This window comes from Salmo salar, chromosome 09, assembly GCF_965601325.2.
Source record: "Salmo salar chromosome 09, fSalSal1, whole genome shotgun sequence".
Lineage (NCBI taxonomy): Eukaryota > Metazoa > Chordata > Actinopteri > Salmoniformes > Salmonidae > Salmo > Salmo salar.
In genome coordinates this window covers 46,659,319-46,677,500 of record NC_138299.1, presented here as the reverse complement: position 1 = coordinate 46,677,500, position 18,182 = coordinate 46,659,319, and the positions used below count along the sequence as shown (strand labels likewise).

Sequence of the window (18,182 nt, the reverse complement as noted above, 5' to 3'; positions counted from 1 at the left end):
AGTTGATAGGCTCAAAGTCATAAACAGCTCAATGCTTGAAGCACAGCGAAGAGCTGCTGGCAAATGCAAGAAAGTGCTGTTTGACTGAATGCTTACAAGCCTGCTGCTGCCTACCACCGCTCAGTCAGACTGCTCTATCAAATATCAAATCATAGATTTAATTATAACATAATAACACTCAGAAATACGAGCCTTTGGTCATTAATATGGTCGAATCCGGAAACTATCATTTTGATAACAAAACATTTATTCTTTCACTGAAATACGGAACCGTTCCGTATTTTATCTAATGGGTGGCATCCCTAAGTCTAAATATTGCTGTTACATTGCACAACCTTCAATGTTATATAATAATTATGTACAATTCTGGCAAATTATGGTCTTTGTTAGGAATAAATGGACTTCACACAGTTCGCAACGAGCCAGGCGGCTCAAACTGCTGCATATACCCCGACTCTGCTTGCACGGAACGCAAGAGAAGTGACACAATTTCCCTAGATAAAATAAATTCATGTTAGCAGGCAATATTAACTAAATATGCAGGTTTAAAAATATATACTTGTGTATTGATTTTAAGAATGGCGTTGATGTTTATGGTTAGGTTTGGTGCAACGACAGTGCTAAATCATCACCCGTTTGGCGAAGTAGGCTGTGATTCGATGGTAAATTAACAGGCACCGCATCAATTATATGCAACGCAGGACACATTAGACAAACTAGTAATATCATCAACCATGTGTAGTTAACTAGTGATTATGTTAAGATTGATTTGTTTTTTATAAGATAAGTTTAATGCTAGCTAGCAACTTACCTTGGCTTCTTGCTGCCCTCACGTAACAGGTAGTCAGCCTGCCGCGCAGGCTCCTCGTGGAGTGCAATGTAAGGCAGGTGGTTAGAGCGTTGGACTAGTAACCGGAAGGTTGCAAAACGAATCCCTGAGCTGACAAGGTAAACATCTGTCGTTCTGCCCCTGAACAAGGCAGTTAATCCACCGTTCCTAGGCCGTCATTGAAAATAAGAATTTGTTCTTAACTGACATGCCTAGTTATATAAAGGTAAAATAAAAAAATAAAAAATAAACATTTGGGCCACAATCGGTGTCCAAAAATACCGATTTACGATTGTTATGAAAACTTGAAATCGGCCCTAATTAATCGGCCATTCCGATTAATCGGTCGACCTCTAGTATGTTCCTTAACCCCCATCCAGTGAAAAATCCTATCGCCATTAGTATAACAAAATTTAATATATATTTTTTCAAATATAGGACTATGTTATATCGTTTTATAGATACACCTCTCCTGAATCGAACCACGTTGTCCGATTTCAAAACGGCTTTACAGCAAAAGCAAAACATTAGATTATGTTAGAGGAGTATATCGTAAAAGTTGCCACATAGCCATTTTCCGACCAACCACATGCATCACAAATAACCAAAAAACAGCTAAATGCAGCACTAAACTTTGACAATATTCATCAGATGACACTCCTAGAACATCATGTTACACAATACATGCATTCTTTTGTTCGATAAAGTTCATATTTATATATAAAAACAGCATTTTACATCGGCACGTGACGTTGACTAACTATTTTCCCTCAAATGCATCCGGTGAAACAGCGCTACAATTTACTAAATTACTATTCGAAAACATTTTTTAAATGTAATATTGTCATTCTAAGATTTATAGATGAATATCTCTTGAAAGCACCTGTAATGCCAGATTTAAAAATAACTTTACTGGGTAATCACACTTTGCGATAAAAGGGGATGCGATACTCAGAAAAATAGGCTACCGTTACAGGTCAGCACCATCTTGGAACAATCGCATATCAAATCTACTCTTGTATACTATTGTCAATAATCCCTTACCTTTGATTATCTTCATCAGAAAGCACTTCCAGGAATCCCAGGTCCACAACAAATGTATTTTCGTTCGAAAAAGTTAATCCTTTACGTCCCAATAGCTTGTTCTTGTTAGCGCGTTCTGAAGGCTGCTCCAAAACTTCCGTCGTGCGCGGGACTCCTCTTTCAATAAAATGCTTTTATTTTTTATTTAGGTTCGTTCAAACATGTCAAACGTTGTATAACATAAATCTTTAGGGCCTTTTTCAACCAGAGCTCCAATAAGATTCAAGGGGGACGATTGCATTTTCTTTCAAAACGTTTCGAAAGGGGAGGGTAGCCAGGGGCGCCGGCGTCATAATGGTGACGGCCCTCCTCATGTGACCACTTTCCACAGCGTCTCATTCAGTCAGTTTTCACAGTAGGAGACTCAAACCACTTTGTAAAGACTGGGGACATCTAGTGGAAGCAATAGGAAGTGCTCAATGAACCATTGCTCACGGTGTGATTTATAGGCAAAGTGATGAAGTTGAGTCCGCAATTCAGAATTCCACATCCTGTTACGATCGGTCTCGGGGTTTTGACTGCCATATGAGTTCTGTTATACTCACAGACACCATTCAAACAGTTTTAGAAACTTTAGGGTGTTTTCTATCCACAAGTATTAATTATATGCATATCCTAGCTTCTGAGTTTGAGTAGGAGGCCGTTTAACCTCTATGGGCTAGGTGGGACGCTAGCGTGCCACCCGTGGTGCACTCCATCAACAGCAGGTGCATTTCAAGAGCGACAAATTTGAATCCAAATAAATGTCAAAATTCAAATTTTTCAAACATACAACTATTATACACCCTTTGAAAGATAAACATCTCCTTAATCTAACCACGTTTTACGATTTCAAAAAGGTTTTACGGCGAAAGCATAAATTTAGAGTATGTTAGGACAGTACATTTACAAGAGTTGTGTGTAATGTTTTGTCAAGTCAAAGACAGGGTCACCAAAACCATAAAACCAGCTAAAATGATGCACTAACCTTTTACAATCTCCATCAGATGACACTCCTAGGACATTATGTTAGACAATGCATGCATTTTTAGTTCTATCAAGTTCATATTTATATCCAAAAACAGCGTTTTACTATGGCATTGATGTTGAGGAAATCGTTTCCCTCCAATAACCGGCAGTCAAGTCAGCGTCACAAATTAAATAATTAAAATTAGAAAACATTGGTAAAATATTATATTGTCATTTAAAGAATTATAGATTTACATCTCTTGAACGCAATCAACTTGCCAGATTTAAAAATAACCTTACTGGGAAATCACACTTTGCAATAATCTGAGCACTGTGCCCAGAAAAATACGCGTTGCGATACAGACTAGACGTCATGTTGGGGAGATCTAAAATCGAAAATACTATGTAAATAATCCATTACCTTTGATTCTCTTCATCAGATGTCACTTCCAGGTATCACAGGTCCATAACGAATGTAGTTTTGTTCAAAAAAGCTCATAATTTATGTCCAAAAATCTCCGTCTTGTTAGCACATGATCTAAGCCAGCCGGACTTCTCGTCATGAACGAGGGGAAAAAATATATTTACGTTCGTTCAAACATGTCAAACGTTGTATAGCATAAATCATTAGGGCCTTTTTTAACCAGAACATGAATAATATTCAAGGTGGACGAATGCATACTCTTTTATAACGTATTGGAACGAGGGTACCCAACATGAACTCGCGCGCCAGGTGTCTAATGGGACATCATCGTTCCATGGCTCTTGTTCGGTCAGATCTCCCTCCAGAAGACTCAAAACACTTTGTAAAGGCTGGTGACATCTAGTGGAAGCAATAGGAAGTGCCAAAATATTCCTCAGCCCCTGTGTTTTTCAATGGGATAGGTTTAAAGGTAATACGAGACATCAGGTATCCACTTCCTGTCAGAAAATGTCTCAGGGTTTTGCCTGCCAAATGAGTTATGTTATACTCACAGACACCATTCAAACAGTTTTAGAAACTTTAGAGTGTTTTCTATCCATATATAATAAGTATATGCATATTCTAGTTACTGGGTAGGATTAGTAACCAGATTAAATCGGGTAATTTTTTTTTATCCAGACGTGCAAATGCTGCCCCCTAGCCCTAAAAGGTTAAAATGGGCACGAATTTTTTTCAAAAATCGCTGTAGCTAGGCGACCGTCAAGAGGTTAATCTTTCACTTTATACTTCAGATCTGAAATTATCCCCTCTCTCTCTGTCTGTCTGTCTCTCTCTCCATCTCTCTCTGTCTAGGAGTGGCGTGGTGTAGTGGTGAGGGAGCTGTATATCAGTGAGTGTGTTTATGTGAGGAGGCTGGAGTCAGTAAAGAGGGTGTACCACGATCCCCTGCTGTCAGCTCTTCAGTCTAACAGAGCCATCCTCAGCTCTGCTCACATCAACATGGTCCTCACACCTGTAACACACTTACTGGACATCAACAGGTACACACGCACACACACACACACACACACACACACACACACACACACACACACACACACACACACGGACGCACGCGCACATATACACACACTTACTGGACATCAACAGGTACACACACATGTACACACACTTCCTCTCTCCCTTTCTTCTGACACCATTGTGTGTGTGTGTGTCAGGTTGTTTCTATCAGAACTGGGTTCTAGATTGCAGCAGTGGGAGGCTGATCAGTGTGTAGGGGATGTGTGTGTGAAATTCTGCTCCAAACTTAGAGTGTACACCAACTACCTCAACAACTACCCTACTGCCCTACTCACCATAGACAAGGGAAGTACACTCTTCTTCTTCTATCTCTCTCTCTGTGTCTCTCTCTCTGTGTCTCTCTGTCTCTCTCTATGTGTCTCTCTCTCTCTCTCTCTGTGTCTCTCTCTCTCTCTCTCTCTGTCTCTCTCTCTCTGTCTCTCTGTGTCTCTCTCTCTCTCTCTCTGTGTCTCTCTCTCTCTCTCTCTGTGTCTCTCTCTCTGTCTCTCTCTCTCTCTCTCTCTCTCTCTCTCTCTCTCTCTCTCTCTCTCTCTCTGTGTCTCTCTCTCTCTCTCTCTCTCTCTCTCTCTCTCTCTCTCTCTCTCTCTCTCTCTGTGTCTGTGTCTCACTCTGGTGTGTGTGTTTTGTGTTGCAGTGCAGAGAGATGAACCCTGCTTTCCGAGCTTTCCTAAAGAGACAAGACAGAACCCTGGAGACACACATGCTGAGGTATGTTACTGTGGGACTCTAGAGCTCTGGGTTGTTAGTGGGGGACTCTAGAGCTCTGGGTTGTTAGTGGGGGACTCTAGAGCTCTGGGTTGTTAGTGGGTACTCTAGAGCTCTGGGTTGTTAGTGGGGGACTCTAGAGCTCTGGGTTGTTAGTGGGTTCTCTAGAGCTCTGGGTTGTTAGTGGGGACTCTAGAGCTCTGGGTTGTTAGTGGGGGACTCTAGAGCTCTGGGTTGTTAGTGGGGGACTCTAGAGCTCTGGGTTGTTAGTGGGGGACTCTAGAGCTCTGGGTTGTTAGTGGGAGACTCTAGAGCTCTGGGTTGTTAGTGGGGGACTCTAGAGCTCTGGGTTGTTAGTGGGGGACTCTAGAGCTCTGGGTTGTTAGTGAGGGACTCTAGAGCTCTGGGTTTTGTGTGTGTGTGTGTAGTCTGCAGGAGCTGTTGCTGTGTCCAGTGTGGCGTATGGAGGAGTATGTAACTCTGCTGCAGGCGCTGTCTCTACACACACACTCTCAACACTCCGATCACACACAGCTGCCTGGCGTATTGGACACACTCACCCACTACAGGGACTTCATACACAAGGTAGAACACAAACATCTACAGGTCGATGTCCTCATTGTGGTTTTACAGACGTGTTTAATACTTTTTATGTACACATATTATTAAAATGTTTATTAAATGCGTATTGTTATATTTGGTAGCACTTATCTGTTTCCCCTCGACTCCAACCCCATTCGATGCGTGGAAAGGATGTGGGTGTGGCTAGGTCTACATAAGGTTGCTAATTAAAAAAACTCACAAAAGCTCTGACGAAGACCGATGCGTAAAGCTCTGACGGAGGCCGATGCGTAAAGCTCTGACGAAGGCCGATGCGTAAAGCTCTGACGAAGGCCGATGCGTAAAGCTCTGACGAAGGCCGATGCGTAAAGCTCTGACGAAGGCCCGGAGGCCGATGCGTAAAGCTCTGACGAAGGCCGATGCGTAAAGCTCTGACGAAGGCCGATGCGTAAAGCTCTGACGAAGGCCGATGCGTAAAGCTCTGACGAAGGCCGATGCGTAAAGCTCTGACGAAGGCCGATGCGTAAAGCTCTGACGAAGGCCCGGAGGCCGATACGTAAAGCAGAGTCAACATACGTGGCGGGTTCGTCAGGTTTTCGGTTCACCCTGACATTTCCATTCCTCTTCTGACAACAGAACTTGACAAACTGCTCACCAGGCACAGCAAGGGCAGCCCGGACCGTTATGCTGTTCTGCTATTCCAAGGATGTGTAACCGAAGAGAGTTAAACCACGAATGGGCACAGAATACATAGTCTTCCCGCTGTGGCCGTCTATTTCAGCACCGTTTCGCGCGGCTCTAAGACAAGCATGGAGAAACGAAAATGTTCAAATATTCCATTATTTTCTTAAGATATGTGTTGACTGAATATAAGCAAGTCATGTCTGCTAAATAATCAAGTTTGATTTATTTCTGGAGAAACCTTTCTAAATAACTGGTTTTATTTACAAATTAGTGAGAATGTCTCACCCCATGTTCAAGAATGGCCTTTTTCTCACTCACTCTTGGTTAAATGAAAACAAAATCTCCATAATATCGTATTTTATTTAAACAAAGCGATTATTATAATACATTTATTTAGAATTATGTAAAAGCTTAGATATTCTCAGATACTCTCACAGATCCTAACAGAAAATGCCCCTTAGATATTAATTTAGAGTCCTGCAATCCTGTAAATGTAATTATCCTGTAAATGTAATTATCTCTTTCTCTCTCTCTCTCTCGCTGTCTTTCTCTCTCTGTTTCTCTCTGTTTCTCTCTCTCTCTCTCTGTCTCTCTCTCTCTGTCTATCTCGCTCATTATCTCTCTCTCTGTCTCTCTCTCTGTCTATCTCTGTCTCTCTCTCTGTCTATCTTTCTCTCCCTCTCTTTCTCTCTCTCTCGCTCGCTGTCTTTCTCTCTCTTGCTCTCTCTCTGTTTCTCTCTCTCTGTTTCTCTCTCTCTCTGTCTTTCTCTCTCTGTCTTTCTCTCTCTGTCTATCTCTCTCTCTGTCTTTCTCTCTCTCTCTCTCTCTCTCTCTCTCTCTCTCTCACTGTCTCTCTCTCTCTCTCTCTCTGTCTATTTTTCTCTCCCTCTCTTTCTCTCTCTCTCTTTCTCTCTCGCTCGCTGTCTTTCTCTCTCTTGCTCTCTTTTTGTTTCTCTCTCTCTGTTTCTCTCTCTCTCTGTTTCTCTCTCTCTGTCTTTCTCTCTCTCTGTCTTTCTCTCTCTCTCTGTCTTTCTCTCTCTCTCTGTCTTTCTCTCTCTCTGTCTATCTGTCTCTCACTGTCTCTGTCTATCTCTCTCTCCCTCGCTGTCTTTCTTTCTCACTCTCTCTCTGTCTCGCTCTCTCTGTCTCGCTCTCTCTGTCTCGCTCTCTCTGTCTCGCTCTCTCTTTCTCTCTCTCTCGCTCGCTGTCTTTCTCTCTCTCTCTCTCTCTCTCTCTGTCTATCTCTCTCTCCCTCTCTTTCTCTCTCTCTCGCTCGCTGTCTTTCTCTCTCTTGCTCTCTCTCTGTTTCTCTCTCTCTCTGTCTTTCTCTCTCTGTCTTTCTCTCTCGGTCTATCTCTCTCTCTGTCTTTCTCTCTCTCTCTGTCTATCTCTCTCACTGTCTCTCTCTCTCTGTCTATCTCTCTCTCCCTCGCTGTCTTTCTCTCTCACTCTCTCTCTCTCTGTTTCTCTCTCTCTCTCTGTCTTTCTCTCTCTGTCTATCTCTCTCTCCCTCTCTCTCTCGCTGTCTTTCTGTCTCTCTCTCTCTGTCTTTCTCTCTGTCTTTCTCTCTGTCTTTCTCTCTCTCTGTCTCTCTCTCTCGCTGTCTTTCTCTGTCTCTCTCTCTGTCTATCTCTCTCTCCCTCGCTCTCTCTCTCTCTCGCTCACTGTCTTTCTCTATCTCTCTGTCTTTCTCTCTCTCTCTGTCTCTCTCTTTTTCTCAGCTGAAGAGGAACTCAGAGAAAGCCACGAGGATGCAGGAGACCCAGCGACAGATCCGGGGCTGTCCAGTAAGACCAAAGATAGAACAATGAGACAGATATTTCACTAGATGTATAAATGTGAAGCATCCAGTTGGCGTTTCCACTCACTACCAAATATGGTAGTGAGAGGAAGCCCACTGGCGGGCAGTGGGAGAAGATGTAACGAGATGGATGTTGGCCAAAATTCAGCAAATTTTCTTATCAATTAAACATTAGATCCCAATACAGTTTTCTGTTGCCAAAATTATAATCTGTTACGAACAGTGGACTAAATGGACTAAGTTTTTTAGACTTTACCCTTTGCAAAAGTAAAAAAAATGGTGTTGTTTAGAAGGAGTGGAAAGGCAAATTGAGTTATTGCACATGCGCACTTCCCAGAGTAGGTTCCCCTAACGGAAATATGCAGATGTATACTAGTACGCGCCAATAGGATATCGGTAGCTTGTCGCTGCCCACCTCCTTGCTTGTTTTACCCACTATGACTCATTTGTTCCCATTGGAAACTGACAAGCTGTGATCTATCTTGGTTTAGTTATAAAAATCTTTGGTAAGACTCCAACACTCGTCCCTCTTACAACTATAATTGTCCTAATAAACTATACTGAAGAAAAATATAAGTGCGCCATGTAAACTGTTGGTCCCATGTTCCATGAGCTGAAATAAAAGATTACAGAAATTTTCCATACGTACAAAAAGTTTATTTCTCTCAAATTTTCTGCACAAATTTGTTTACATCCCTGATAGTGAGCATTTCTCCTTTTCCAAGATAATCCATCCACCTGACAGATGTGGCTTATCAAGAAGCTGATTAAACAACATGATCATTACACAGGTGCACCTTGTGCTGGGGACAATAAAAGGCCACTCTAAAATGTGCAGTTTTGTCACACAACACCATGCCGCAGATGTCTCAGGTTTTGAGGGAGCGTGCAAATGGCATGCTGACTGCATGAATGTCCACCAGAGCTGTTGCCAGAGAATTGAATGTTCATTTCTCAACCATAAAACGACGTCGATTTTAGAGAATTTGGCAGTACATCCAACCGGCCTCACAACCTCAGACCACGTGTAACCACACAATACTAGGACATCCACATCCCGCTTCTTCACCTGCGGGATCATCTGATAAAACTGTGGGTTTGCACAACCGAAGAATTTCTGCACAAGCTGTCAGAAATCATCTCAGGGAAACTCATCTGCGTGCTCGTTGTCCTTACCAGGGTCTTGACCTGACTGCAGTTCGGTGTCGTAACCGACTTCAGTGGGCAAATGCTCACCTCTGATGAACACTGGAACGCTGAAGTGTGCTGTTCATGGATGAATCCTGGTTTGAACTGTACCGGGCAGATGGCAGACAGCGTGTATGGCGTCGTGTGGGTGAGTGGTTTGCTGTTGTCAACATTGTGAACAGAGTGCCCCAAGGTTATGGTATGGGCAGGCCTAAGCTACAGACAACAAATACAATTGCATTTTTATCGATGGCAATTTGATTGCACATAGATACCGTGATGAGATCCTGAGGCCCATTGTCGTGCCATTCATCCGCCGCCATCACCTCATGTTTCAGCATGATAATGCACAGCCCCGTGTCGCAAGGATTGGTACACAATTCCTGGAAGCTGAAAACTTCCCAGTTCTTCCATGGCCTGCATACTCACCAGACATGTCACCCATTGAGCATGTTTGGGATGCTCTGGAAGAACTTGTACAGTAGCGTGTTCCAGTTGCCGCCAATATCCAGCAACTTCGCACAGCCATTGAAGAGGAGTGGGACAACATTCCACAGGCCACAATCAACAGCCTGATCAACTCTATGTGAAGGAGATATGGATCACTAGCTTCTTTGAAAAAAATAAGCTGGGAATTGATTCAAATTTCAGCAGCCTGAAGGGCAAAATACCAAATAGATGATAAGTTGTGACTGTTGACTGTCAGTGAAAAGTAGAGACTTCCAGCCAGGCATATTGTAATATTTCAAAATACAATCGCGGAAAAACATAGTTTGGAAATCAATTGGCTCTTGCTGTAAAGAGAAGACAATTAAAATACTCAAAGCTGTCTTTTAGTTTTCCATAATTCTCATCTTAATCGAGAGAACAGTTTAGCCTATCTTATTGGCACGAGCGGAAAGCATCGGAAAGGAGAAGAATCGTATCTGATATAAAATAAAAAATGGATGTAAATGTTATTTGTCACATGGTTCGTAAAACAACAGGTGAAGACTAACAGTCTCCGGTGAGTGTTATCATCGTTGCTGTGTCATTGTTGAAAGGTTGTTTTTGAACAATGATTTCCTCCCTCCGGTTAGATGGACATCACATTGTATTTGTGTCTGTCCATCTGGTTTTATATGGATCAGACAACGTTGTTTATATTGTTTGTCAGTGTCAGCAGAGTTACATTTTGGTCGTATTAAAAAAAGATTCTGCTAATGTCTCCATGTAAGTAGAATTACATGAAATGCTAAAAGACCAACATTTTCCCTTGCAAAGAAAGAAGAAACGTATCTGATATTAAAAATCGATGTAAATGTTATTCGTTACATACTTTGTAAACAACAGGTGAAGACTAACAGTGAAGTGCTTACGGGGCCTTTTCCAATAATGAAAATTATCAAATAAAAATTGAAATAGTGACACGAGGAATAAATACACAATGAATAACAATAACGAGTAAAAAAAAATAACATGGCATATATACAGGCCTATAGCCTAAGGCTACTCTAAGGTCTCTAAGGCATAGTGCTCAGGTCTTTTTTGAGAACAGTGATTGAGTTATATTTAAGCAATAAGGCACGAGGGGGTGTGTTATATGGCCAATATACCACGGCTAAGGGCTGTTCTTAGCCACGACGTAACGCAGAGTGCCTGGATACTGCCCTTACCCGTGGTATATTGGCCATATATCACTAATCCCCGAGGTGCCTTATTGCTATTATAAACTGGTTACCAACGTAATTAGAACAGTAAAAATAAATGTTTTGTCATACCCGTGGTATACGGTCTGATATACCATGGCTGTCAGCCAATCAACATTCAGGGTGCGAACCACCCAGTTTATAATACTATCCAATCTACTAATCACTTTAAGTCTGCAAATGCGATGATGGTGCATTTTTATGGTGAAAATTAGCATTCCCCAAATGTGAAACTCAAGCACAGCCTATGATAGAAGAAAATCTGCATGTATCTAATTATTGACAAGTTGACTAACAAATAGCCTACCAACATTTTGGAAATTATAAGCAGAAACATAGGCCTATCTCAAAAGGCTTGTCCAAAAATCGCTCCGCCACGTCTGACTGCACAGCACAGTTTCGATATTAGCGGGTTACGGTCAGATTTGAACTTTATCACATATAGGGGGTCCCGAGGGGCCGAGTTTGGGAAACCATGCTCCACTGTCTCAGTAAACCAAAAGGTTGTGATTTGATCATGTTTTGTCTAGATATTCATGTGTGTGTGTGTGTGTGTGTGTGTGTAGAACTTGTGTGAGGGGGGCAGACAGCTAATCACCACTCAGGACGCGGCTCTACTGAAATGCCCCAGTGATGACATCACAGCCTCACTCAGGTAAGACCACTCGATAGCCTTTGATGTGAATATGCCTGTATTCTCATCTGTGTGTGATACTAACAGTGTGTGTGTGTGTGTGTGTGTGTGTGTGTGTGTGTGTGTGTGTGTGTGTGTGTGTGTGTGTGTGTGTGTGTGTGTGTGTGTGTGTGTGTGTGTGTGTGAAACAGGATGTATGAACACGTTTCTGATGTGGGTCTGTTCTTGTTCAACGACGCTGTGGTTCTGACCGAGAGGAATGTGTGTCACCGACCCTTCACACACACACACTGCGACACACACACCTTCCTGGCCTCTGTCGCCTTGCACAGCCTCACCCTCAGAGAGATCACAGACACGCGCTGTGAGTACACACACACACACACACACACACACACACACACACACACACACACACACACACACACACACACACACACACACACACACACACACACACACACCACACACACACACACACACACACACACACACACACACACACACACACACACAGTACCAGTCAAAAGTTTGGACACACCTGCTCATTGAAGACTTTTTCTTTATCTTTACTATTTTCTACTTTGTAGAATAATAGTGAAGACATCAAAACTATGAAATAACATATATGGAATCATCTAGTAACCAAAAAATATATACATTTTCATGTCTTTATTGAACACATCGTGTAAACATTCACAGTGCAGGTTGTAAAAAGTATGTGAACCCTTGGATTTAATAACTGGTTGACCCTCTTTTAGCAGCAATAACCTCAACCAAACGTTTCCTGTAGTTGTGGATCAGACCTGCACAACGGTCAGGAAGAATTTTGGACCATTCCTCTTTACAAAACTCTTTCAGTTCAGCAATATTCTTAGGATGTCTGGTGTGAACCGTGCTCGAGGTCATGCCACAGCATTTTAAATCGGGTTGAGGTCAGGACTCTGGCTGGGCCACTCCAGAAGGCGTATTTTCATCTGTTGAAGCCATTCTGTTGTTGGTTTACTTCTGTGTTTTGCGTCGTTGTCCTGTTGCATCACTTAACTTCTGTTGAGCTTCAATTGGTGGACAGATAGTCTTACATTCTCCTGCAAAATGTCTTGATAAACTTGAGAATTCATTTTTCTGTCAATGATAGCAAGCTGTCCAGGCCCTGAGGCAGCAAAGCAGCCCCAAACCATGATGCTCCCTCCACCATACTTTACAGTTGAGGATGAGGTTTTTATGTTGCTGTGCTGTGCCTTTTTTTCCCAAACTGTGTTGTGTGTTCCTTCCAGACAACTCAACTGTAGTTTCATCTGTCCACAGAATATTTTACCAGTAGCGCTGTGGAACATCCAGGTGCACTTTTGCAAACTTCAGACTTGCAGCAATGTTTTATTTGGACAGCAATGGCTTCTTCTGTGGTGTCCTCCCATTTATCACCATTCTTGTTTAGTGTTTTAGGTATCGTAGACTCGTCAACAGAGATGTTAGCATGTTCCAGAGATTTCTGTAAGTCTTTAGCTGACACTAGGATTCTTCTTAACCTCATTGAGCATTCTGCGCTGTGGTCTTGCAGTCATCTTTGCAGGATGGCCACTCATGGGGAGAGTAGCAACAGTGCTGAACTTTCTCCATTTATAGACAATTTGTCTTACCGTGGACTGATGGACATCAAGGCTTTTAGAGATACATTTGTAACCCTTTCCAGCGTTATGCATGTCTACAATTCTTAATCGTAGGTCTTCTGAGATATCTTTTGTTTGAGGCATGGTTCACATCAGGCAATGCTTCTTATGAATATCAAACTCAAATTTTGTGAGTATTTTTTATAGGGCAAGGCAGCTCTAACCAACATCTCCAATCTCGTCTCATTGATTGGACTCCAGGTTAGCTGACTACTGGCTCCAATTAGCATTTGGAGAAGTCATTAGCCTAGGGGGTTCACATACTTTACCCAACCTACACTGTGAATGTTTAAATTATGTATTCAATATAGACAAGAAAAATACAATAATTTGTGTTTCATTAGTTTTAAGCAGACTGTGTTTGTCTATTGTTGTGACTAAGATGAAGATCAGATCAAATTTTATGACTACTTTTATGACATACTTTTTCTTGCCACTGTACATACAGATGTGCTCACAATGAATGCATTAGATTAATTTATCTTTCTGTTCATTCCTCCCTTTCTTTGCACTCCCTCTCTCCTACCTCTCTCTCTCTGCTCCCTCCTTCCCTCCCTCCTCCCTCTCTCCTACCTCTCTCTCTCTGCTCCCTCCTTCCCTCCCTCCTCCCTCTCGCCTACCTCTCTCTCTGCTCCCTCCTTCCCTCCCTCCTCCCTCTCTCCTACCTCTCTCTCTGCTCCCTCCCTCCTTCCCTCCTCCCTCTCTCTCCTTCCTCCCTCTCTCTCCTCCTTTCATCTCTCTCCCCTCCTCCCTCGCTCCACCCTCCCTTTCTCCCCTCTCACCTCCCTCTCCCCTCTCTCTCTCCCCTCCTCCCTCTCTCCACTCTCCCTTTCTACCCTCTCTCCCTCTCTCTCCCTTCCTCCTTCTCCCTCTCTCCCTTCCTCCTTCTCCCCCCTCTCTCCCATTTCTCCCCTGTCCCCCTCTTTCTCTCCGCCTCTCTCTCCCTCCCTCCCTCTCCCCCTCTCTTTCTCCCTTCCCCCTCTCTCTCCCTCCCTCTCCCCCTCTCCCCCCCCTCCATCTCTATCCCTCACTGTAGATGTGTGTCATGGGTTTGTCCTGGAGGGTCCTAGTCGTGTGTGGGTGTGTGCTATAGAGAGAGAGGAGGACAAGGAGAGGTTCCTCTGCACCCTGCGTTCAGCCATACACACTGCCATCACAGAAACATAGGGTAGAGAACACTCACCATAGACAAGGGAAGTACTCTCTCTCTCTCTTTCTCTCTCTCTCTCTCTCTGTCTCTTTCTCTCACACGCAACAGTTTAGCCAGATCACGCTTGAAAAAGAGGGTTTTGACCTCATTGGGACTTCCTGGTTTGATACAATCCGTCATTCTTCAATCAACCACTAGGTGTCAGGAAAGAGGATTTCTGCAACCAGATAGTATGAGTCCCTATAGATGGCCAAGCTTCAAGGTTAAATTTGACTGTATCGTAAAAATGTATATAACATGTTCTTGATTTAAGGTTAGGCATAAGGTTAGCAGTGTGGTTAGGGTTAGGTATAAGGTTAGCAGTGTGGTTAAGGTTAAAATCACATTTTAAGAAGATATTGTAGAACTACACAGGGTTTCTGACTAGACAGGGTTCTAAAATATAGTGACGACCTGAGAGTACTACCTTGGCCAGATAGTGACGACCTGAGAGTAACTTGGCCAGATAGTGACGAACTGAGAGTAGTAACTTGGCCAGATAGTGACGACCTGAGAGTAGTAACTTGGCCAGATAGTGACGACCTGAGAGTAGTACCTTGGCCAGATAGTGACGACCTGAGAGTAGTACCTTGGCCAGATAGTGACGACCTGAGAGTAGTACCTTGGCCAGATAGTGACGACCTGAGAGTAGTACCTTGGCCAGATAGTGACGACCTGAGAGTAGTAACTTGGCCAGATAGTGACGACCTGAGAGTAGTACCTTGGCCAGATAGTGACGACCTGAGAGTAGTACCTTGGCCAGATAGTGACGACCTGAGAGTAGTACCTTGGCCAGATAGTGACGACCTGAGAGTAGTAACTTGGCCAGATAGTGACAACCTGAGAGTACTACCTTGGCCAGATAGTGACGACCTGAGAGTACTACCTTGGCCAGATAGTGACGACCTGAGAGTAACTTGGCCAGATAGTGACGACCTGAGAGTAGTACCTTGGCCAGATAGTGACGACCTGAGAGTAGTAACTTGGCCAGATAGTGACGACCTGAGAGTAGTACCTTGGCCAGATAGTGACGACCTGAGAGTAACTTGGCCAGATAGTGACGAACTGAGAGTAAATTGGCCAGATAGTGACGACCTGAAAGTAGTCCCTAACAGTCCTCCTGTATTCTATGTATGGTTCATACTTCTTCTGTATCACTAGTTAACATTAAACATGTCATAACTTGTCTGCCTTGTTCATTTGTTTTATGATGATATTGTATGTGACCAGTTATGTCCTATTAAAGAGTGTTTTTATTCTCTGGGGACATATATACAGTAACTATATAAATAAGAAATGAATCAGCTATCCCAAAAGTATCTTTGTTCCTCCAACATCCATTGGACTGAGAGTTTGATCTCTTACTCTCTTTCTCTGTCCCCCCCCTCTCAATTCAATTATCTCTCTCTGCCTCTCTCTCTGTTCCCCCCTTTGTCTCTCTGCCCCTTCCCTCTCTATGCCTCTCCCTCCCCCCTTCCTCTATCTCTCTCTGCCCCTCCCTCTCTCTCTCTGCCCCTACCCCCTCCATCTCTCTTCCCCCTCCCTCTCTCTCTCTCTCTCCCTTCCCCTCCCTCTCTCCCTCCCTCTCTCTCTCTCTCTTCTCAGTTCTCCCAGGTGCAGCAGGTGATAGGGTTGTTAGGACTATACAGAGGAAGTAGTCATTGTGTTGGAGTGTGCTTTGTGATTAATCTCTAATCACACACACACACAGAGAAACATACACCAGGGATGTGGACATACTGATCCTCAGGTGATATCTGCTAGTTCCGAATTAGTGTCCAGTGTTCCATCCCGAGTGTTCTGAAGTCATCTTTGAGATCCAGTCTGAGTGTTCTAGAGTTGTCTTAGTGTTTTTGAGTGTTCTAGAGTTGCCTTAGTGTTTTTGAGTGGTCTGAGTGTTCTAGAATGGTCTTCACCCCACACTGGAAAGACGGGAGGGGACTGGACAGTGCGCAGCTCCTGCCGTGACGACACCTCTAGGTGACTCAAGTAAGTACATTTCATTTTCTTGTATATCGTATGATTGATTTTCTCTTTCCAATCCTCCTTGTCTTGTGTGAAGTATAGGCATGGTGAAAAACGCACAAATACATATACATTGAAATGTGAAAAAAATATAAAATAATTATAATATACAGTACCAGTAAAAGTTTGGACAGCTACTCATTCGTGACTTTAAAGAATTCATTACAACAACAACAGCAACAACAAAGGATTTAAGAAACACATTTTCAAACTAATGGAAACTTGTTGGCAGGGAAAAAACACGTTTGAAAAAAAAAAGGGTTTTGTCACACTTGTGTAGGTGTCATTACCAGCCAAAAAACTACACAAATACAAAAGTATAGTAGTAAATACAGTAGTAGAACTACTAGAATGAGCTTACAGTACCAGTCAAAAGTTTGGACACACCTACTCATTCCAGGGATTTTCTTTATTTTTACTATATTCTAGTAGAGAAGATAGTGAAGACATATGTTATGAAAGAACAGGTATGGAATCATGTAGCAACCAAAAAAGTGTTAAACAATTCAAAATATAATTTATATTTGAGATTTTTCAAAGTAGCCACTCTTTGCCTTGATGACAGATTTGCACACTCTGGGAAGAGTTGGTCATATAGTACACTCAGGACCCTGGGAAGAGTTGGTCATATAGTACACTCAGGACCCTGGGAAGAGCTGGTCATATACAGTGAGGGAAAAAAGTATTTGATCCCCTGCTGATTTTGTATGTTTGCCCACTGACAAAGAAATTATCAGTCTGTAAATTTAATGGTAGGTTTATTTGAACAGTGAGAGACAGAATAACAACAAACAAATCCAGAAAAACCCATGTCAAAAATTTTATAAATTGATATGCATTTTAATGAGGGAAATAAGTATTTGACCCCCTCTCAATCAGAAAGATTTCTGGCTCCCAGGTGTCTTTTATACAGGTAACGAGCTGAGATTAGGAGCACACTCTTAAAGGGAGTGCTCCTAATCTCAGTTTGTTACCTGTATAAAAGACACCTGTCCACAGAAGCAATCAATCAATCAGATTCCAAACTCTCCACCATGGCCAAGACCAAAGAGATCTCCAAGGATGTCAGCGACAAGATTGTAGACCAAGGCTGGAATGGGCTACAAGACCATTGCCAAGCAGCTTGGTGAGAAGGTGACAACAGTTGGTGCGACTATTCGCAAATGGAAGAAACACAAAAGAACTGTCAATCTCCCTCGGCCTGGGGCTTCATGCAAGATCTCACCTCGTGGACTTGCAATGATCATGAGAATGGTGAGGAATCAGCCCAGAACTACACGGGAGGATCTTGTCAATGATCTCAAGGCAGCTGGGACCATAGTCACCAAGAAAACAATTGGTAACACACTACGCCATGAAGGACTGAAATCCTGCAGCGCCTGCAATGTCCCCCTGCTCAAGAAATCACATATACATGCCCGTCTGAAGTATGCCAATGAACATCTGAATGATTCAGAGGACAACTGGGTGAAAGTGTTGTGGTCAGATGAGACCAAAATGGAGCTCTTTGGCATCAACTCAACTCGCCGTGTTTGGAGGAGGAGGAATGCTGCCTATGACCCCAAGAACACCATCCCCACCGTCAAACATGGAGGTGGAAACATTATGCTTTGGGGGTGTTTTTCTGCTAAGGGGACAGGACAACTTCATCGCATCAAAGGGAAGATGGACGG

The 18,182-nt window shown here is 43.0% G+C and overlaps 2 protein-coding genes across 2 annotated transcripts in view; both read left to right on the top strand.

The window, feature by feature from the left end:
• The window catches only part of ect2l (epithelial cell transforming 2 like), a 39,838-nt gene extending 24,168 nt beyond the window's left edge, over positions 1-15,670 (top strand). The window contains exons 13-20 of the mRNA XM_082955497.1: positions 4,137-4,324; positions 4,502-4,647; positions 4,997-5,072; positions 5,498-5,654; positions 8,036-8,101; positions 11,558-11,646; positions 11,817-11,989; positions 14,332-15,670. Coding sequence (XP_082811623.1) covers positions 4,137-4,324; positions 4,502-4,647; positions 4,997-5,072; positions 5,498-5,654; positions 8,036-8,101; positions 11,558-11,646; positions 11,817-11,989; positions 14,332-14,462 — 1,026 coding nt within the window. The 3' untranslated portion in view covers positions 14,463-15,670. The remainder of the gene's footprint in view (positions 1-4,136; positions 4,325-4,501; positions 4,648-4,996; positions 5,073-5,497; positions 5,655-8,035; positions 8,102-11,557; positions 11,647-11,816; positions 11,990-14,331) is intronic.
• A 149-nt stretch (positions 15,671-15,819) lies between these two features.
• The window catches only part of LOC106570739 (uncharacterized), a 37,776-nt gene continuing 35,413 nt past the window's right edge, over positions 15,820-18,182 (top strand). Inside the window, exon 1 of the mRNA XM_045723714.2 lies at positions 15,820-16,473. The gene's annotated coding sequence lies outside the window, so the exon portion shown is untranslated. The remainder of the gene's footprint in view (positions 16,474-18,182) is intronic.